Raw genomic sequence first — 23,577 nt, 5'->3', positions numbered from 1 at the left:
AGTTAATATGTGATCGATCAATACAATTTATTGGATCTTAACTTTCACCAAGCTTAGTCGTTTATAGGCAGACCAACTTAGATAAGGGTGCTTTACAAAATAATACTACACAAATGTAATAAGCAAGTGCAACCCTCCCTGCCCAGCTCTTATGGAGGTTACATAGGTGTCTGTGATATTGGCTACTCAGGATATGTTACCTTGTCAGGGGTGCTGGTTTGCGCAGGCTGGACGTGTATGCAGATGAAAACGATGGGAGCCAGGAACTTTGTAGTTATGGAAACAGATAACATTTATTCTCAGTTTGTGGAGATCTGTCCTGCGCTTCCGTATGCAGTGTGGCAAACTGTATGGCTGTCAGTCACTGGGGTAGCGCATGAGGGAGCTCCGCTGGGCCACGGAATTGACCGGTGCAGGGGGTTTGTTGGTTGCTTACCTCACCTGCATCTCCGGTCTGGGGCCTGCTCACCTCAGCTACTCCTGCGTGCTACCGTCAGAAGAAAATCGGGTAAAGATGGCGGATTCCGGCGCAACTGCGGATGACTGACTCAGAGAGGCTGCTGGGATACTTCAACAACTTTATTAGTCCAAACACACAAGGGCTAACACCGCATTCTCCCCCTCAACGCGTTTCACCCTTAGGAGTAGGGCTTCGTCTTGGAGTGGGGAGAAGCGGATGCTGCCTACTTAAATACAGAAAAAGCCCGCGAAAACGGGAACATATGCATTAAAACATTAACTCCTCCAATGCCTGTAGCTATTATATATGTTGTCAATCAAGTAATCAGTACTCAGTACTTATATACATTGTTGAACTCACGATAATATGTTAACATTTTTTTGTACATATACATAGAGGATGTCATTTACACTCAGGTAAATCATTGGAGAATTGAATAAAAATAAGTAAAAAGTGGCTGCAAATACTGCTAAAGCCTGGTGTGTATCCAACTGATTTAAGCTAACAGCCTATATTGATTGTGCATAGGTTTCCACTCAAACACATATTATACATTGTGAAAATAAATAAACAATGTACATTATTGGGCTGATTATTGAATCATATATTGGACTATGACCAGGTACTAGAAGAAAGAGAATAGGAAAGAGATAGGAGAGAAGGGGAGGGGGGGGGGGCAAGGGGGGGAAGGGAAAAGGGGGGGGAAGGGAAAAGGACGGGGGGGGGAAGAGAGAGGAAGGGGGGGGGGAAGGGGAAGGGGAAATGGGGAAAAGGGGAGTGTGGGAAAAAAAGCCAATGAAACATAGTCACAGGGGATAGCATTAAGGACTATGTGCCCTTACCCTGCGGTCATTATATCTCAATCTTAAGAGATAAAATTCAGAGAAACAAATTTTCTAAAGAAAACAACGTAGATCCCAATCAATGTTAAGTCCGTTGGGCTGTAGAGAACCCAATGTATGTATCCAGTGTGCCTCTCTCTGGTGTAAAATCCTTAGTCTATCCCCTCCTCGGGGTGGTAATACTATGTGTTCGATGGCACAGCATTTGAAATTCTCTACAGAACCCAACGGACATACATTGAAATGCAAAGGTACCGGATGTGTAATATCGTGTTTTTTAATTAACCTGAGATGTTCCATAATGCGGATTTTAAGGATTCTACTGGTTAGTCCTATATATTGTTTGTTACAACCGCATTTTATGAGGTAAACCACGAAATTGGTCTGGCATGTTATAAACGTTTTAATGGGGAATCTACGAGTTTCATCATAATTTGAGAAATGTTTAGTCTTAATCATATTTGGACATATTTTACAATGCCCACATTTGAACGAGCCAATTAACTTTGGGAACATAGACCTACTGGTACTGTTGCGGTTGGTTGGTTTTAACATACTGGGCGACAGAAGGTTCCCTAGAGTAGCAGCCTTGCGGAAAACTATTTTTGGGCCCATGCTGACCAGTTTAGCCAAAAGAGGGTCTAAGGACAAAGTAGTCCAATGTTTGCGTATAATGGCTTTAATACCATTGGCCTGCTCACTAAAGTTTGTAATGAAGAAAGGGGGTCCCATGTCATCTCTTTGTGTGACCTTTGTTTGTTGACGAACATTCATATTTATGAGTTGTTCTCTATTGGTGTCTAGGGCATTTTGATACGCCAGATCAAGGTCCCTAGCGTCATACCCCCTTGACAGGAATCGCTCCCTCATCTCGCGCGCCCTCTGTTCAAAGGACCCCAAAGTAGAACAGTTCCTGCGTAACCGCAGGAACTGTCCCTTCGGAATACCTCTGACAAGAGGGCGAGCATGACAGCTTTTAGCATGAAGTAGTGAGTTTCTGGCGTTTTCCTTTCTGTAGATGTCAGATTGGATGTTTTTTTCCAAATCCACATATAGATTTAAATCCAAAAATTTGATTTGATATTTATCATAGGATTGAGTGAATCTCAGATTAAGCGTATTATCAGCCAGATACTCAAAAAACTTTAGAAGCTCTTCCTCTCCACCACTCCAGATCAAAATGAGATCATCAATGTAGCGCTTGTAAAACGCCACATGATGTCTAAAGGGATTGGAATCTCCAAACACGTGGGACATCTCCCACCAACCCATGAAGAGGTTGGCGTAGGAGGGGGCAAAGGACGTCCCCATAGCTGTCCCACGTGTTTGGAGATAAAACTGTTGGTCAAAAAGAAAATAGTTGTGCGTGAGTGAAAACTTAATACTATCAAGAAGAAAGGCTATATGAACTTGAGATAGAGTGGAGTGGTTGTGCAGAAAAAATTCTGTGGCAGTGAGGCCATGATCGTGCTTAATGATGTTATATAGAGAAGTTACATCTAGTGTAACCCAGATGTAGTGAGTGTGCCAAGTAATGGGAGTGAGTAAAGATAAAATGTGTTTTGTGTCAATAATGTAGGACGGAAGTGAGTGCACGAGTGGCTGTAAAAAGTGATCAATGTATTGTGAAAGGTGTTCACCCAGTGAACCAATACTAGAAATGATAGGTCTACCCGGGGGTGCAACCAGTGTCTTGTGAATTTTGGGGAGGTGATGAAAAATAGGAGTGATGGGATCTGGAGTGGTGAGGAAGTCCCGCTCATTTGGTGTGAGAACATATAGCATCTCACCTTCATCCATGAGGTCCAAGAACTCTCTGCTGAATTGGATGGTGGGGTCCCTGTCAAGGACACGGTAGGTATCAGGGTCACTCAATTGTCGCTGTGCCTCTGCTGTGTAGTAATCTCTGTCAACCACCACAGTAGCGCCACGTTTATCCGCCTTTCTAACAAGAATAGAGACATTGTTAGTTAGTGATTTTAAGGCTGCCCTTTGTTCTACTGTTAAGTTATCTAACTGATGTCCCCTGGTTCCTATGCCTTTTGCAAGGAGCGTTAGATCTCTTTCAATGGCTCTCTGGAAGATGTCGATGTACTGCCCTCTCATATATGGGGGATAGAACAAAGACCTCTTTTTAAACCCAGAGTTAGTGCTACCCAGAAACTCTGCTGGGTCATCAATTGTGTTATTCTCATTGAAGAGATCCATGAGGTCCTGCTCCCTGCACTGGTCTTCGAAACCTAGTGAAATTGGAACAACAGGGTTAGTGTCAAATATGGGTAACAATGTATTGGGATTTTGGTTCCTGGAAAAGAAGAAGCGTTTCAAAGTTAGTTTACGCGTAAACTTGAATACGTCTACCAAAGTGGAAAACAAGTTAAATTGGGTATTAGGAGCAAATGAGAGTCCAAGATGCAACACAGATAGTTCTGATTGAGTCAGTTCATGTTTGGAGATATTAATAACATTACTGTTCTCCATAGTTAGATTTTTAATCTCTTGGATGGCATCCCAGTGAATGTTCTTTCTCCTGCCTCTTCTCGTCCTTCCCCGTTTTTTGAGGGCTTCTGTATGGCCGGTCTATTTGTACCCGTCATCTCGCTAGTTCCTGCCATCTCATCCCCTGACGAGGGGTTGAAGTCACTCTCGGAAAATGAGAAGGATACAGCATGTGAAGAAGATTCGTTAGCTTTGTTTCCCTTTAGGATTGATTTCCCCCCTCCTTCCTTGTTTGATTTCTTATATTTGGGCTTGCCTTTGGTTCTGGCTGGTAACTTCTGCCACATGTAAATCTGGTGCAAATCATAGTCCGCCTTATCGCACTCAAATTTAGACTGTTTGTTGAGCATAATGGTTTTCTCTTGTTTGTTGAGTTTGCTAGCTGTTTTACTATCTAGCTCCTTGAAATTATCCATTGTTGAAAAGGCTTTCATTTTATCTTGTAGTTCCAAAATTTGTTTGGACACTAATTTGTATTCTTGGGATTTCTGTCTAATAATTAGGTCCATTAGTTTAAATGAACAATCCTCAAGGATTATGCACCATTGTTGTTCAAATTCAACATTGGCGAACCCGAAGGAGGGGGTTTTGGTATGGCGTAAGCCTCTAGGAATACGTTTTACACGAATGTAATTTTCCATGGTGGTTATTTCCCACCAAATTCTCTGTCTTAATAGTAAACATTTCTCTAATTTAACAAAATGTAACTTGAGGTCCGCAGTATCCTCACATAAAAATTCAGGGGTATTGCTAAAAATAGCCTCTGCCCTATAGGTGCGATTGGCAGTATTGCAGCAACTAAATAAAACCTCTGTATCAAGTACAGGTACAGTGTCCATGCTGGTGTTACCCTTGGTCTGTGTGTGTATAAAATCCATGTGTCTCTGACACTGGATAACTTCCAAATACTGCTGACGCAGTTTAAAGGAAAAGGAAGTCCCAGGTATAGCCAATAGCCACAATGCTTAAACGAGCTGCTGACAGAAAGAGTGCAAAGTTTGTGGAGATCTGTCCTGCGCTTCCGTATGCAGTGTGGCAAACTGTATGGCTGTCAGTCACTGGGGTAGCGCATGAGGGAGCTCCGCTGGGCCACGGAATTGACCGGTGCAGGTGGTTTGTTGGTTGCTTACCTCACCTGCATCTCCGGTCTGGGGCCTGCTCACCTCAGCTACTCCTGCGTGCTACCGTCAGAAGAAAATCGGGTAAAGATGGCGGATTCCGGCGCAACTGCGGATGACTGACTCAGAGAGGCTGCTGGGATACTTCAACAACTTTATTAGTCCAAACACACAAGGGCTAACACCGCATTCTCCCCCTCAACGCGTTTCACCCTTAGGAGTAGGGCTTCGTCTTGGAGTGGGGAGAAGGGATGCTGCCTACTTAAATACAGAAAAAGCCCGCGAAAACGGGAACATATGCATTAAAACATTAACTCCTCCAATGCCTGTAGCTATTATATATGTTGTCAATCAAGTAATCAGTACTCAGTACTTATATACATTGTTGAACTCACGATAATATGTTAACATTTTGTTTGTACATATACATAGAGGATGTCATTTACACTCAGGTAAATCATTGGAGAATTGAATAAAAATAAGTAAAAAGTGGCTGCAAATACTGCTAAAGCCTGGTGTGTATCCAACTGATTTAAGCTAACAGCCTATATTGATTGTGCATAGGTTTCCACTCAAACACATATTATACATTGTGAAAATAAATAAACAATGTACATTATTGGGCTGATTATTGAATCATATATTGGACTATGACCAGGTACTAGAAGAAAGAGAATAGGAAAGAGATAGGAGAGAAGGGGAGGGGGGGGGAAGGGGGGGAAGGGAAAAGGGGGGGGGAAGAGAGAGGAAGGGGGGGGGGAAGGGGAAGGGAAAATGGGGAAAAGGGGAGTGTGGGAAAAAAAGCCAATGAAACATAGTCACAGGGGATAGCATTAAGGACTATGTGCCCTTACCCTGCGGTCATTATATCTCAATCTTAAGAGATAAAATTCAGAGAAACAAATTTTCTAAAGAAAACAACGTAGATCCCAATCAATGTTAAGTCCGTTGGGCTGTAGAGAACCCAATGTATGTATCCAGTGTGCCTCTCTCTGGTGTAAAATCCTTAGTCTATCCCCTCCTCGGGGTGGTAATACTATGTGTTCGATGGCACAGCATTTGAAATTCTCTACAGAACCCAACGGACATACATTGAAATGCAAAGGTACCGGATGTGTAATATCGTGTTTTTTAATTAACCTGAGATGTTCCATAATGCGGATTTTAAGGATTCTACTGGTTAGTCCTATATATTGTTTGTTACAACCGCATTTTATGAGGTAAACCACGAAATTGGTCTGGCATGTTATAAATGTTTTAATGGGGAATCTACGAGTTTCATCATAATTTGAGAAATGTTTAGTCTTAATCATATTTGGACATATTTTACAATGCCCACATTTGAACGAGCCAATTAACTTTGGGAACATAGACCTACTGGTACTGTTGCGGTTGGTTGGTTTTAACATACTGGGCGACAGAAGGTTCCCTAGAGTAGCAGCCTTGCAGAAAACTATTTTTGGGCCCATGCTGACCAGTTTAGCCAAAAGAGGGTCTAAGGACAAAGTAGTCCAATGTTTGCGTATAATGGCTTTAATACCATTGGCCTGCTCACTAAAGTTTGTAATGAAGAAAGGGGGTCCCATGTCATCTCTTTGTGTGACCTTTGTTTGTTGACGAACATTCATATTTAATGGCAGTTAATATGTGATCGATCGATCGATCAATACAATTTATTGGATCTTAACTTTCACTAAGCTTAGTCGTTTATAGGCAGACCAACTTAGATAAGGGTGCTTTACAAAATAATACTACACAAATGTAATAAGCAAGTGTAACCCTCCCTGCCCAGCTCTTAGGGAGGTTACATAGGTGTCTGTGATATTGGCTACTCAGGATATGTTACCTTGTCAGGGGTGCTGGTTTGCGCAGGCTGGACGTGTATGCAGATGAAAACGATGGGAGCCAGGAACTTTGTAGTTATGGAAACAGATAACATTTATTCTCAGTCTGTACACATACTATCTTCCCCAGACACATGCAGGTATTCCTAGGGAGGTCCTTTTCCATGAACTGGGGTGGGGGGCCACATTGTTACCTTATTAAGTGACTATCACTGAGTCCATGCATCACTAACCTTATAGGGTCCCAGCTTGGGCTACCCTCGCTCATTACAGTTTGGTGATCAACCTTCCTGTACACTGTGCTGCTTACATCACTTGTAACTATGGTTAGGGCAACCCCTATGGGACACAGGCTTCCCTTATGGAAACCTATACTCTCACGATCTATCACGGATAAGGACCTTACTTTAGGGGGTCACTCCCCTCACTACAAAACAACAAATAGGGATACATCTATGTACATCATCTATCTCTCTTCTGTAAACCTATTTACACTTGAAGCTCTTCCACTCACCACTCCCAGGAATCTGAGTTCCAGAAGTTTTTTTTTTTTTAACCCTGCTATTTATACCTCCTGGTGACATCACTAGTTACCATGCCTATAGAGTGAGTGGTTTAGATATTACACAGGCATCCTATACCATGTGACGGTATTGACACCTTCTAGAATGTGGGCGTGGCTAGGTTTCTGCCCAGTCACTCTTTGCATGTGAGAGGAACAGTTACATTTTAGTTACCCATACAGTTAACCCCCGTAAGTGAACATAGTAAATCCCACTAGGGGGGTTACACAAGTTTAAAAGGCAATACAGTTCTTCTAAGAGCTGAAGAGTTGATACATGATCAAAATATTATGAAAAGGAAAACACTGAATGACTTAGAATGCACATTAAGTGCTGTTGTGGAGACAAGTGAGAGAAAATAAGAGTAATTGTCTATTATAACCATGTGCTTTTCAAAATAGTAGGGGAGGAGATTTCACAGTCTAATCGAGTTTACTGTGAATGAGAAAAAATTGTACATTTTTCAAATGTCAAGAGCAGCTAACAAAGCAAAAAGATGGCAGATTTATTCCAGCCATGATGGATATTAGTATATGAAGATATGAGATGTGAATTGAATATTCACGCTTACTCCCGTTCAATATACAGTACAGTAGTATAGAACAGCAGAGTCAAACAGAATAAGCAATGCATTCATCTAATTTGAGTGTAAGTTAATATATCGTTGGCCAAGTTATTCCCCACACCATATTCAATATGGATTTTTACCTCTTCACTGCCAGAAAGCCCTTTACAATGTATTACAGTCCCCACTGGCAGTGACATGGTTTGGACCTCTACAGCATTGACAACCTAATCAATTAAATAGTTATAAATAACAAATTCATTTTTAGGTTATTCATGCTACAGACCAAAAACAGAGAAAGAAAGCCCCTAATTATATGCACTCAGTATTTTGGAGAAACAGGAATCTGACAGATAGTTAAAATATAACTTTTAATTTGTAAAAAATAAAAATCATGGGTCATAAGAGCAATGAAGGCACAGATCCTTAAAATCGCAGGGGGAACTATAATCAGAGGGTCGTCGCTTATTGCATTGATACCCCTGTGCAAGCTAAGGGTGAAATGCCACCAGCGACCATGCTTATGCACACATGATGGAAAGTTCTCTAGGGAGAAGAGACGTTTGAGAGCATATCAATGCAGTTAGTGTTCCAAATAACCAGGGCAGCTGTCAGTGACTGTTGATGCTGCAGTGTAGTACCGGGTGCAGTATACCCTGCCCCTTGATAGGATATTACGGAGTGCAGTGTAAAATCCTTCAAGGTTCTTATGACCCATGTATCTTATTTCTTTATCAATTAAAAGTTACATTTTAACTATCTAACACACATTCCCAGCTAGCTCAAACTCCCACACCCACCACATCATGAATATATATTTATGTCAACAAGAGAGCTACTGAGCGTGACAATTGTATATAACAAGAGACAGGGTGCCCAATGCTACATCCCATTGACAAAACATATATGGTGAAAAGTATAAAGTTAAATACTTCAATAATAATATTAAATACTTGGTTATTTAGTTAACCCTTTGTCCAAAGCGTCATAAGCCTACAGACCAACGCCACAGTATAAACAAATTAATGCAGGTCCTACACTACACTGTGAACACTTCCTTTTACCTCTGTAAGAGGGGAACAACCATTATAGGTCCTGTTTCTGAAGCAAAATGAAAAGACCTCCAAGTTAAAAAGGTGAAGGAGGAGTGAGCTCTGGGGGGAGGTGCCACCAGCCTCCAAACAACTGCTATTAGTCAGAAATTGATTAACACACATTCCCAGCTAGCTCAAACTCCCACACCAACCACATCATGAATATATATTTATGTCGACAAGAGAGCTACTGAGCGTGGCAATTGTATATAACAAGAGATTTTGTCAATGGGATGTAGCATTGGGCACCCCTGTCTCTTGTTATATACATTTTAACTATCTGTCAGATTCCTTTTTTTTTTTCCAAACACTGCATGCATCTACATTAATTAGGGTCTTTCTTTCTCTGTTTTTGGTCTATATCAGTATTTTCCTTAGTGTACCGAACCTTTTTATGTCCAGAGGTTGTGTGAATACACTTTCAATGCTGTTTATTCATGCTACTTAAAGCTGCAGTTCAGTCTTTTTTTTTTTTTAATGTATTTTTTTACTTCAATAGTTTCATGTGGGCAATCTCTAATTACCTAAAGAACTGCATAGCTGCCGGTCAATTCGTTCTCCGTCTATTGATTGGCAAAGTTTGGCAACATCTTTAAATATGGGGAATGTAAATCGTTGCTATAGGAACAAGCATGCTTGTTAAAATAGAATACAAGAAAATTGGTCTTTCAAAGTTATTTTTTTAAAACAGAAAATGCTAAAAGTATTTTTTCTTACTACAGAACTGATTTATTAAAAAAAAAAACACACATGCAGGATATTGCCTGAACTGCAGCTTTAAGGTAACAGGACTATGGTCACAAATAATGTAATTATATGTAGCCTTCACACAGTTGGTAGGGCCCAAAACACAACACGTTGCTATGCAAAGAGAAGGATTAAGTGCTATAAAGGGATTGCAAGTACTGTACACACTGCTATATAAACTATCCATGTGGGTCACCTGATCATGTTAGTGAAATAATGTTATATAAAGATCATGTTAGTGTGATACTGTAGTCATTCATTAAGCACTTTAAGCCAGACAAGCAGTTGTGCTCCATTGACAATGTAGATAATGAGGGTAAAGCTTCCTGCCTCAATCAGTAAATCTGTCCATTTGGACTTTTTACCCATTCTCTGCTGCTCTATTAAGTTGAAGGTGATGGGCATAGAATGAAGGGACTTTCAGTCCTAGCCTATGAAACCTGTCCAGCCTTGAAGGTGGTCAATCATACTAATTAACCTCCTATACAGTATGTAATGAGCAAAATGCAATGTTAACCCTTTCAGTACCGTGCAGCCAGAGTAATGAGACTTAAGTCCCTCTAACACAGTGGGGGTTAAACACTCATTGGATCCTTTCTATTTTATACACATTCAAATGTACAGTAAGTTGTGGCTGAGATGAAAACACGGATCTGCAGAATTTGGGCTACCGGCAGACGTGGTAAAAACATTATGGTAAGAAAAAAACTCTGATACTGCACCTCTTATTAGAGATGTGGGAATAGAAAATGACAAAGGCAAAAAAGGGGACAGCACTCCGGTGGACATGTGAATATACTTTAGATGTAGGTTTATCGAGGGATCGACGTTTCAGTCCTGCTTCGGACCTTTGTCAAGCAGGAATGACACGTCAATCCCACAATAAACCTCTACAACTATATTCACAAGTCCACTGGAGTGCCGACGCCTTTTTTCGCCTTTGCATGTGATCCCCAGTTGCTGTGAAAGGCTGTGCACCCGCGGCAGAACCGATGGAGGAAATGGAGTGTTCTTTTCCCCATGTTACACGGAACAGAAAATAGAACAGTTGAGAAACGTTAATTCTAAAGACAATAAATAAGAAGCATTAGAAGAGTCACAAAGCAAAACACATTTTATTAACTACAGCATGATACAGATAATGTTATCCGATTCCCTTTTGCAAATATATCGATACGATTCTGAAAGAAGGTTTCACATTGAAATATATACTTTAACCATTAAAAGTCTCAAAAGCTGAAAGAAGCAATCTTCCTAGCCATCATTAAAATAGATGTTCTTTTTTTTTTTTTTAATCATCCATGTATAAAGTGCATAACTTTACAATCTATACTATACAAAGCAGCACAAAAAAGTATTTATATATATATATATATATATATATATATATATATATATATATATATATATTTATCTTAGTCAGTTTTAGTAAAAGTACATATATTCTCTCAATATAACTGCAAATCCCCAAGAGGTTTAAGCACACTATTTAAATTATTATTATTTTTTTTGCAGTTTTTTTTAACTATTTTAATTTATAAACAAAGAACCATCTACCTAAAAGAATAGTCTATAAGAAACTTTATTTATTGAATTGTGATAATTCATATCCGAACCCACCCATCTTTGAGGACTATTCTTGTGTCATCATTTCTCAGCATATCTTTGTCCGCAAACCTCTGCATTACGTGTGCTACAATGTGCTCTTGCCACTTTATGCATTCAGTTTAGGGAAAAGATATGGTTTCCCGCAAATGGTCATGTAACCCTTACTGATTGGCCCATGTTGCCATATAATTTGTGTATGTTCTAAGGCAGGGGGGTGCAAGATTTTCTAGGGGGGGGTAGGGCGCGGCGGTTACAGATGCCCTGCGCCCTACCCCAAGGCATTTAAATTAAATGCCGGGGAGGCGAAAGGCCTCTGTAACGTCCCTAACCTGCTGCCAGCCGGGTCTTCGGCAACGCGACATCAGAGGTCATGTGACGTGACGCATTGCCATGAGAACGCGCGTCAAATGACCACTGATGCCGTGTTCTAGCCAAGTGGTGATGCGAACGCTGGGGCTCCCAGGCAGGGGGACGCACACCAAAAACTTTGCGCACCCCTGTTCTAAGGAATACATGTATATTTTAGAATCCAATTTTTAATGTAGTGTTTGAATACAGATGTCATGTGTTTAGACTGCACGCAGGCCTTTTTCAACTAGAATACAAAACAGAAATCGGAACATCTTAAAATCCAGGACGGTACAATGCTACAGTGCTACACAGAGCCAGATCGGGCTCCAGCTTGAAAGTCACTTGACTTAATAGTCATTATTATATGTCTCTTCTCTGCTAATAAAACAGAGCAGGACAGATCAGTATTGCTGTTGCTTTACAACAAACGTGCTCAATATTTCAATATTTACTTGTTATGCATATTATGCATTTCCCCCACCGCCAACATTCTGCGCTTAGTTTTTACCTTTACAAGTGTAACGGTTAAAAAGTGATTTTCGTCCCATTCATTTAACTAGAGCTAAACTCTTCTTCAGCACTAGGAATATGGTTTTACATCATACAGAATAGGGACCTAAGAGAATAAATGTACTACACATCTAGATATAAGCGCTGTAAACAAAAATATTTGAATAGCCTTGTAATACACAGATGTTGGCAGCTTCATTGTTCCTAGTGATAACATGACATATTCCATTAAACCGTAAAATATCACAGAGCTTCCACAGGAGTTAATGGCAGTAATGGGGCACGCACCATATTACAACGTAGGAAACAATTAAGCTGGCTACATCTATATACAGCATCAGATCACTTCATTTAAAACTGAACAAACCACCCATTATGATTTTCAGTACTTTATTAATTGAAAATGTTTTTTATGTTTTGTTTTGGGGAGATGTACTGAATTGTGCATCTTGTTTTCGAGTATGTCCTGGATTTACAGAGGTCATGTTCCTGGCTTTTACTTTTTTTCTGGATTATGAATATGATCTTGTTTGATTTAAATGTTGCATGTGTATAAATATATGCGCGTTTCATTAAAAAAACAAGCCTACATTTCAAAACCATACATGTAAAAAGAGCATTGGACTCCATTAGTACCCTATTCTTACAAAAGCCAATAAAAAACATGTTACAATTAAGTAATTCACATTAAGTAATTCATAGTAAGAAATATACAGCTGCAACACCAAATACAACAATGTTTGTGTGAATTCCTATAAAGAAAGTGCCACAATAGTATGTATAATGTTTTGCCCATGAGAGTGAATAGGACTTATGATGGATATTTACCAGCTTTTATGTACTTTATATTGAAAACGTACCTATTTGTATAACCTGAAATAGTTCAACAACCCAGTGTGGCATCTAATAAATACAACATTTGTTCCCATGTGACTTCTAGCTCAAGAATAAATGTAAGGAAATGCTAAATTAAATTGAGTTGTAAGGCATATGGTGGTGATTTAGTATTCTGCAATCCATGCATCAGATAAGGGACCAAAAACACAAAGCAAATTAATGGTGGATTTGCCCAATGACCAGTGAAAATGAAACCAGGTTTTGAAATTGCACTGCATTAACCCACAAGAGGGCCAGAAGAGCATAGAACACTTTCAAATGTATTTGCCTGATCTGCTGGCACACATGGGGTTAAATAACTGAAAGGCACAGTATAGAGCAGGTTGCAAATACATAGTTACAGTGATATTCAAATCCTGCCAGCAGGTTAATAGACTGTATGATTCTATCACTAATTCAAAAAGGAAAAGCAATAAAGCAAGGTCCTGTATTTACAGCCTGATAAAGCCAATGGATCCCAGCTCTGAAGGTGTTATATGGAATATTTGATAACGCACTGGTTATGGCAGGGTTAAAACAGTTCTGACCCACAATAAATTGTGTGGCCGTAATGAAAGCAGCAGTTCCTGTTCACATCACCCATGTCATAAAATATGAATGCAGGTGTGTACAGTGGGTATATCTTAAAACGTCCTAGTAAACAAGAAGGTTTAAGTAAAACGCGTTTACCATCTCCAATAGTTACTGCCGAGACACCCATTATAATTGCACTACACAAAGGGGGAATTGCACTACACAAAAGAAACACTGTGGACCTGGAAATGATCTGTGAATGGAAGCCACGTTTATGTGTATGTCCCGTTAGGCAAGAAGAGTGAATGACACACCTTCTCCTTCATAAAAAGCTTTAGTTTCCATTTTCACCCTAAAATTGCCTTTACTTTTCTATTATCATTCTTACCACAGCTCATTGTGAAATAAGCCAGTAGCTCTTCTCTGGAGATATACTCAAGAATAATTTGCTGGAACTAAAAATGGCCACACCTGTGATTTTCTGCTTTACTACCTTGATGACCGAGGTTTGGAACAATGGAATGTGACTTCCTAAGAAAAGCAGTATGTTGTGTATATTCTGTAACATAATGTGTTAATGAATGATGGAACAAATAGTATTGAGCTTTCACGGTATACCAACGTGTTGTGAAGTACAAATGCAGCCACGAGTATCCGAACACTTGCCTTGGAAAATCTGGGGTAATCTCCCAGTAATGCTGCAACATTTCTGTGACATTTCTGCAGTTTGACCCCCACAGGGACCCCCGCTTTGTTCATCTGATGGGTCATTAGTCTGTCTGCAGAAATGTCACAGATATGTTGCAGCATTACTGGGAAATTGCCCCAGATTTTCCAAGGCAAGTGTTCAGATTCTCGTGGCTGCATCTGTAGGTCGGCATCTTTAAATGTTGATGCAGCAGGAGTGCATGGTGACAATAATGTTAGCCCATCATCATGCCCCCTCAAGGTTGTGATCCATTCCTAGTTTTCTAGATAATCTCGTTTCATTCTGGTTCGCAAAAGTATTTAATTTCTGTGCAAAAATGTCAATCTGGATAATCATGGTAGGACTACAAGATCACAATGGTGTGAAGTTACTGTAGGTTAGCACTATTGTAGTGACATTCAAAACACAAGGTCCATGTTCCTTTGGGGGTTTATGCTGCCCTCAAGTGGACAAACATAGGACATTAGCTTTGTTTCATACTGTATGATGCAGTTCCAGCTTTTGGTCTTTTATTTACATGTTGTGTGTTTAACAGAACAAGTTAGTGTTTAGAACACCTTGAGGAATCATGTATCAGCAAAAGGTTTGGCAGCCCTCTGAAGGTGCATTTCTTCTCAAATAGAAAAATAATATAAAAAATATCCACTTTATTTTTGTCTCTTTAAAAGTAACATTACAATATACAAAAATAATACTTTCTATGGAGTTCAGCATAAAAATGAAAGGTGTCAGTAATAAAACTGCGTACTGAATACAGTATCACAGGTTAACTTTAACAGATTATTACAGATATTTGCCAGGTCATCAGGGTAGATGGTGTGTGAAGACAGCTGTGACTTTCCTCTATATTAGATTTTCTCACCACAGTTAGGTGGCATTTATGGTAGACTAAGAGAGGTTATAGCATTATTTATAAATATTGATTGTCTCAAGTAATGGGATTTAAGGGATACTGATTCTCAATCTATGCGCTGCCACAGGAGGCTTGCAACTTATCAACGTGTTACAGTACCCTCAGCTGGTAAGAACTCAAGTAGCTTAGAATTGTAGGTTTACACTCAATAGGACTTGGAACATGAGCTGCTGCTTTAAAATGAAACATACAGTACATGAAACATCTTTTTTTTGCAAACCCCAACACATTAGTTTTTATTGACCCACTATGGCTGTAGCGTCGTGTAATTCAATGCAAATACTATGCGCAACAGCGTTCCAACAACAAAAGTTTTGCAGAATCTAGCGTTTTAAAAACCATTTATAAATAAATTGGAAACCTCCCAACATGCTGAAAGTCCTCGGTATGTCTTATTGATAATAGTTGCATTAAATACTTTGTTATGCAGTTCTTGCTCTATAAAATGACATGCTGATAATCATATCAGAAATCTAAAGCAGGAAGATGAGAAACTAGAAAACTAACTGCTTTAAACAAGGTTATATTTAGGATTGTAATTGCTTCAAGCATAGATCCTTTCAGATGCATTCAATTTTACATACTTTTTTTTATATGTACTGTTTTTTTTTCAAACAAATATACTCTATTGAGAGTGACGTTAATGATAGTTAATACCATTATGTTATTACCATTATGTTTCCTTCTCTCACCACCCACGTTTAAATACCACTTGTCTACATTTCCCATTTCGTATACATCGAGCCTGAGCTGAGAAAGGATAAGTGGATGCTGACCCATGCAAGTGCTTTGGGTGGTCAGATTTTAAAAGAACGAAGCATACATACTGTACCATGATTCAGCCCACTTCTCTGCAGAGCCGCTATTAGAGAAACAGCTGTTTTTCAGCAGAGTATAAAGAGATGGACCATGTTCAGTTCTGGGGGTTTAATGATAACAAACTGTGTTTTAAAGCTCGATTATCTTAGCCTCTCTGGAGTTTGAAGGGCTGGAGGGTCTGAGATGCCTACTTTCAAAATGTGTAGACTATGGCTGATAATTCCCTATAGGTAAGGCCGGTTGGGAGCACTCACAACAACCTGCGGAAACGGCCATGTGTGCTCTCTAATCCACTATGAAGTGGTTTTCAGGCTAAAAAAGCAAAGTTAAAGCAAAAACAGGCAATATGGAGGACTTGTGAGAAAATAAGAATACAAGTTGAATTCAAATGATCTGTTCGCAATAATCTTTTATTCTTTTTTTTCTCACAAGTCCGCTGAAGTGTCTGTTTTGCTTTTGCTTTTTTTGGTCTGATAATTCTCTTTGGTAGATTTTGGGAGACATTTATATTATAAAACAGACCGGCAGCTAATGAGTTACAAGACATTTCGTGAGGCAGCATCACATTCGGATGGACATGTGCAGAAGGTTACATTCATGATCGGCACAACAAATCAGGAAACCATATTTTAAAGACACCATTGTTACTATAACAGAGAATTACAAGCTTTCCAGAAGAACCAATTGTAACGGGTAAACATCAAATAACAAAGAAAGTCTCTTGCTCGTTTGCAATTACCCAGACAATTACTGTACAGTAGTTTAAAAATAGATTGCAGACTTTGGACAAACAGTTCAAGTACAAGAAATATATTAATTTACCTTGCGTGGATTAACATAACCAAAGTATGTATTTTAAAGAAGAAAAAAAAACTCTAAATATAAATTAGCGCCCACCATTTAATGTCGCAAGATTAAGGTAGCAAAATGTAAAGAGAATGTGGTCTTCAATATATCTAGAATTCTGTATTTTGTATTCAATCTAACTACTTCAAACTCTTTCACAGTGCGACAGCCCTGCAACATTGCAATACAGCGCCCCCAGCAGCATATAGGGTTGCCAGGTGGCTTCTCCAAAAATACTGGACTCTATGGTAAAAGGTGCATCAGGTCACTATGTCCAGGGAGGAAAATACCGGACACATACATGTCCAGTATTACAGTACCTCATTTTTTACTGGACAGAGTATCCAAATACTGGACACCTGACAACCCTAGGCCAGCTTGTCTCCAGCTGAAAAAGGAGGTATTAAAAAGCAGCAGCACATCAGATTTTTATTTGACGGCAACAGAGCCACTCAAAACCCGAATCTATTTTACAGCAGCTTTAACACCAATCTAGATTTCGTTTTATACATTTCAATTGACAAGTTAAGGTATTTCGGCTTTTTAAATACCAACCAAAATATGAAAGATGATTTTGAAGAGTAAATATACATGTATAAGTGCCAGCATCTTCCTCTAAGTCTTAACACAATTAATGTTATCTCAAGCAAAATATGAACAAAAGGAATAAAGGGTTTTGTTTTATTTTACAGAAAATAGCCTTATGATGTCTGCTAGACCTGACTTTGGGAAATGCCACAAATTCGCAGCACTGGGCTACATATTCTGCTTAGGAGTTCAAAATAAGGTTATTGGCCTTAAAAGCATACAAAGTCAGCTGATCCTGTATTATTTACACAGAAAACAATAACATATTTGAATTCATTACTAAATTAGACTTACACTGCAATTCAACAATTAAAAAGAAGGGCCACTAAACACCAATATATTTATGGAATTCCATACTTGAGTCTACTGTGGTCTGGTTCCTAGAAATCTATATTCAGAGGGTCTACTGCAACATGTGTGCCTGACTCAAGTTCAGACTCCCATTAAGAAGCTCACTGTGAGGCTCCTTTTGGTGGCGGTAGAGAAAAATATTTGTGCAGAGCAGCCATCAAAGTCAGCCCGGTTCTTCAACAGACCAAAATACTCACCATCTTATTTAGTAGTGGCTGTGAGTACAACTGCTTTGTATTTTTAAATATTATGATACAGGAACGGCTGGGACATCAGTTTTAGAAAGTGAAGGACTGGCACGCTGTTCCTGTTTTAACACTTTCCCTGAAAAACGTCATTGTAATGTCCCTCTTATTTACATACAAAAAATATATATATTTTACACTCCCTAAAGATTTACTGTCACCGCCATTTCCCGCAACAGAAAACAGACGAAATTAAGGCCCAACTTAGTAATTTCTCTGGATACTTCCGATTTACTCACACTTCCTATTCAAATGAAAGTCACAAGTCAATTCAAGAGATTTCATTGCCAAACACTTCCAGCACGAGTGGAGTGAGCTGCATGCTGTTCTCTGGCTGGAAGGAGAGGCAGCGGTACTGCTTGGAATGTTCCTCATTTAAGCTGCGGAGATCGGCCAACTTTTGGATCATTTTAGGGTACAACAGCCGACTTCCTGGGGGTGGATGTTTGCAAAGAATGTATGTCTGCAAAGTGGAGGAGAGGCGATCCTGAATGGCTTCAACCAGAGCAGTGTCCTGCACACCGGGGCGGTCTGCAAAACACACACAAAAAAAAAAGAAATTAACAATGATCAAATTAATAACAACCATTATGACTATGATTATGAAGGGTGTATCCCTGGAGGGGACGTGCAGGCAGTGCACTGCTTAGAGGTGCATATAGAAAAAAGATGTGACGGTGGCTGGATCAGGTGCAATAAAAATAAGCTTCTTTATTGAGAAACAAGACAAACAGGGTTCACATGATACTGTAGAGGTACTCTAACGCGTTTCGGGCTCCCAGCCCTTTAGGGGCTCCTTAATAAAGAAGCTTATTTTTATTGCACCGGATCCAGCCACCGTCACATCTTTTTTCTATATGCAGCTCAAAGCAGTGCACTGCCTGCACGTCCCCTCCAGGGATACACCCTTCAGTATCTATCTTGCAGCTGCACGCTAAACACAGGACTTCGGCAACATTGCCAAGTGTGAGTACGCTTTATTATTTTTCTTCCATGGATGTTATCTAGTCTAGCTCCAGGGGAGTGTTATCATGCCTGGGATTACTAGCTGGGGTCCCACTGTTCATTTATTTTGACCAGTGTGGCCAACCTATGTTGTATTTCCCTGTACCTCCCCATTATTGGAGTATTATTTGACTACATCTGCTAGCAAGTCATTATTGGATTATTGCCTGTGTTGATGAGAAAAGCGATATGAATTATTGGATTTATTACTGATACAGAGCTTGTCTCTAATATTGCCTGATGACTATGATTATGACTCTTCCAATCTTCTTAATCATTTTAACTGCTGGAGATTTGTAACGATTCTCTAATATTGTAACTACTGATGCAGCGGCCGTTATTCGAACACTTCACGCGTCATATACATCGGAATCCCGATTTGAAACCGCGGGATGAATTCCAGCCTCCCCGCACTAAGATGCGAGCGCGGCGAGAGCAGAAAAATGAATTTTAGTGTTCATTTTAGTGTTCTGGCTTTTAAAAACATGAAATTGACACAGTAGCACAGTAGCACAGTACTGCACACATTACAATTCATCCATTTTATTGCAAACGAAGAAACAGAATCCATGAAATTCAAACAAAACATCTGCGATAAGCGCGGGTGCCTGGGGCGATTGGCCGCGTTCATGCTGTGTGGGGAACAGCAGAGAACTCAAAATCGGCGCCGAGATGTGTTCGAATAACGCCCGCTACCTCAGTAATGAAATGGCGACAATGGGATCTAAAGTACTGTTTTCTTTTGACAACTTGCCTGGTGAAAGAATGCAAATGGCCATCAAGAGAACATGTTCTTCTTCATGAAGGTTCAATTTCTTCAGGCCAACTTGGAATTTAACAAGAGGCTCCAAAAGTTCCATATTATGGCCAGCTGAAAGGCAAAAATAACAGAATAAACCAAGGTAGCACAATGGAACACATTTATTGCAGATTTAGTTTTATCTGTGCTGTTCAATCCTTCAATTTGTCAGTGGACATCATATATTGCATATTAACCCTTTAAGCCACTCCGGCACTCTGTAGTCGGTAGCCTGATGTCACCAGGTATGGGAGTTTATTTAATATCATCTTAATAAGTAATTAACTGCTAATTTCTCATTTACATATATTTGCATGTGCATTTGCATACACTGCTGTTAAAAACAATATTAGCACATCACTGCGGTAAAAAGACCCTCATCACTGCTTTAACGCTTGTAATATGGCTTTAGTGAATAGTACAATAACTAAATTGCAATTAAAGACCAAGAACGCACATTTTTCCTTTAGTGACACCCCCACATACAGTAGTGTTCACAGCAGCTTAAAAAAACCCACACACCTACATTGCTGGAAGAAACAACATCTCATAAATGACTTTAATATGAAATAGACTATAAATAGAACATGAAGCCAATTCGACAAGTATACCGTAGATGTGAAATATTTTCCATACTACAACACGTTGCTGCCAGAAGCAGCGTAAATGCAGAGGCTTGCAATGTATTACATACAAAATTACGGGTGAAATAACATGAATCAAAATCTCCTGGCTGCAAGAGGAAAGCAAAACTAGAGCAATGTCTGCATCAGAGTTATTATAGGGAAAAATCCTATGGACAAAAAATGACAACTGCTGAATATTTTGATTTAGGTCTTTTGCCCCGTTTTGCAGCCGGGAGACCTTGATAGGTAACACTCACAATCTCTTCAAATGCCTGCACTTTACAGAAGAAATAAACATGAGGATCACCAGGGGTAAGTTTTTTGTTTCATTGTTGGACAAGGTCATAAACAGAGGCTTAAAAAGCACCCCCTTGACCTTTGCGTTTGTAGCCAGGTCCCCCTCTTACCTCAGGGCTGCGTGAGGGGGATGGCTGTCAGTCTCTGCAGGGATGGCAACAGGCGAGCGGGTCGCCGGTGTTCCGGCGAGGGTGTTGCCATCTTTCTTTGTGCCGTGCATGTGCAGTACCAGATTGCGCATGCGCAGTAAGTTCCCAAGTTGCGGTGGCCGTATTTGTACACCCGGCGCATGCGCAGTGCAGCAAGGAGCCACGGCCATTACACCATAGTTGCGCTGGGGAACTACAAGTGCCAGCAGCCCCTGGGGCTGCACACCACATAGCCCATGACAGCCAATAGGGCTCGAGGATTCCTCGCTCAGGGAATAGATATTTTTGGCGCTCAGGAGACCACGCCAGTCGGAAGAGGGAGCTGGATCCAGCAGGTAGTGTCTCAGAGCCAGTGGCTCTGAGACTAGGCCTAGTATATCCCTCCCCCCCCTTAGGCTCCAGGTAGGCTCCAACTCACAGTAGCTTGTGGTTGCTACAGACAAGGCCCCTTAGATAGGGATGCTTCCCCATTGTACTGTCTAGAGTCAGGGACAAAGTGAGGACGCCGTGCGGTGATTACGGCCTGTGGTCTGAGACCAGACTATCTTCATTGTAAGAGGCTCTGTACGGTGATATTATCCACACCAGAATTCACCCCACGAGGAGGCAGACGCCGTCGCTGGATCGGCGGATCCCTGTTGCTAAGTCGGCCGCACCGAGTACTGGAGTACGCGGCAGGTACCGCAACTAAGTGCACCAACACTCCACGGGATAGCGCTATCTCCTACACTTTTGGGTGGGCCCTGAAATTGGGGGAAAAGGACATCAGGGTGCCAAGCACCCTATGTACTTTGGGGGACACTCACTGGTGGTATCAGGTTGGGGCATTGTTATACTGTGGTCTGCATTCACTAAAGGTTGTTGTTATATACCTGCCTGTGTGTGTTATTGTTATTGTCCCTGTAAAGGGCCTATCCCCACCACGTTGGGATCCCTTACAGGTGGAGGCGCTGCACCGAGACGAACAAGAATCACCCCGGGCTCCCAATGGTGGAGTCTCAGGCCTCCTGGTTGCCAACAGGTAATAGCAGCATTGGTAGTTCCTTCCCTGGTACGGGGGAACAAGGGCTACACGTATATAGCATTTTTATATAGCACAGTTCACATCACTGTAAAGCCATATGAAGAGCAAAGTGATTTGTAGTGAACATATGGACGCATTAGAGCAGACAGAGGACAATGTATAACAGCAATAAGTTGTTGTTTGCTCTCTACAATGATTCATCAGACGAGTGGGAGTATTTGCAGAAATTGAACCACAGCAAACAGTGTCTACACGTGTAGTCTTGAAAGTATTAGCTTGATTTATTATGCAAGCACTTTTGCAAAAACTATCAGTAAACTGTTCTCTAGTTCTTGGGCTGGTGATGAATTGAAATACAGTAAGTTGCCTAGCTAACAATTTCCTTATTTATCACTTTATTTGCCCAGATAGGGACATTTGAAGTAATCAAGCCAGTAAAAATGGTATGTTATAGGTATCATTATTGCTTCACAATTTACTAGTCATAGAAAACTCCAAACCCAAATAGCTTAGTCACCGTCTAGACAAAAGAGTGACGTGGCACAGAGTAACCATTTACTGTATGGTGAAAGGATGTGACCGTAATGGTTTAGGTACAAATAATGCATTTGAATGTAGATGGACTCTCTTCCAACACAGGTACTGTAAGATGTCTTTACATTATGTAGCAGAGTCCCCCTCCTTACCTCCAGTGAAGGGGGAACTGTGCTGGTCCGTCTGGAGCTCCGTGCGATCGGGAGTGCGGGGGTGGCCATATTGCTAGCTGCGCATGCGCAGTGCTGCGAGGCAATAATGAGCAGTCAGGAGTGTGGCAGCCATTTTAGTTTTGGCTCAGCATACACAGCAGCGGGACTACATGTCCCAGAATCCTCCAGGGGAGGGACTGCACACATGGGACTGTCCCAGCCAATGGGATTAGAGCTGTTGGAGAAACAGGATATCCTCTGGGACAAAGAGCGAGCATGCTCAATGCTTGAGGAGGCGGCAAGACAGCAGGAAGTGTCCAGGGAGCAGTGCCTCCTGGACTAGGCCTAGACCTTGCCCCTTAGGCTCCAGCTAGGCCCTAAGCCAACCTAAGTGCAGTGTTATACTCTCCCCCTTAGTACCAGTGTTACGCTGGTGGACGGATGGCCACACGGCGCTCTGTGACCTGGGACCATTCCGTAGTATTCCGGGACACTTGGGTGAGACACTCCAGCTGGAGCTCACCCCACGAGGAGGATTGGAACCCTTAGGAGCGAGGTGAATTGTTGTCGGAGGCCCCGCTGCATGGGACCTGCTCCAACACACTGCTTCAAGCAGAACCCAATGTGCACCTACATACACAGGGGGCAGCACTACCTCACATTTGGGTGGGAATTGCTGGGACAGGACACCAGGGGTATTGGTGCCACGGCACCTCAGTACTTTGGGGGTACCACCATATGTTGGGTCATTGGGTGTACACTGTGGTTACAGTTACAGTATTGCCGTTATTGTATGCGTTAGTAGGTGTATAAAGTAAACCTTAGTTATATACATTGTGTGGTGTATTATTCTTTACTGTGTATCGGTTCCTGTGAGGGGCTATCCTGCCAACGCTGGGATCCGTCATA

General features: G+C 40.9%; 1 protein-coding gene across 1 annotated transcript in view; it reads right to left on the bottom strand.

Moving 5' to 3' along the window:
• Nucleotides 1-10,828: 10,828 nt before the first annotated feature.
• VDR (vitamin D receptor) overlaps nucleotides 10,829-23,577 on the bottom strand; it is a 161,138-nt gene continuing 148,389 nt past the window's right edge. The window contains exons 8-9 of the mRNA XM_075591684.1: nucleotides 19,842-19,958; nucleotides 10,829-18,613 (exon numbers count right to left, since the gene is read on the bottom strand). Coding sequence (XP_075447799.1) covers nucleotides 18,354-18,613; nucleotides 19,842-19,958 — 377 coding nt within the window. The 3' untranslated portion in view covers nucleotides 10,829-18,353. The remainder of the gene's footprint in view (nucleotides 18,614-19,841; nucleotides 19,959-23,577) is intronic.

This window comes from Ascaphus truei, chromosome 3, assembly GCF_040206685.1.
Source record: "Ascaphus truei isolate aAscTru1 chromosome 3, aAscTru1.hap1, whole genome shotgun sequence".
NCBI lineage: Eukaryota > Metazoa > Chordata > Amphibia > Anura > Ascaphidae > Ascaphus > Ascaphus truei.
The sequence above is the reverse complement of the archived record's forward strand: the minus strand, read 5'-3'. Positions and strand labels throughout refer to the sequence as shown.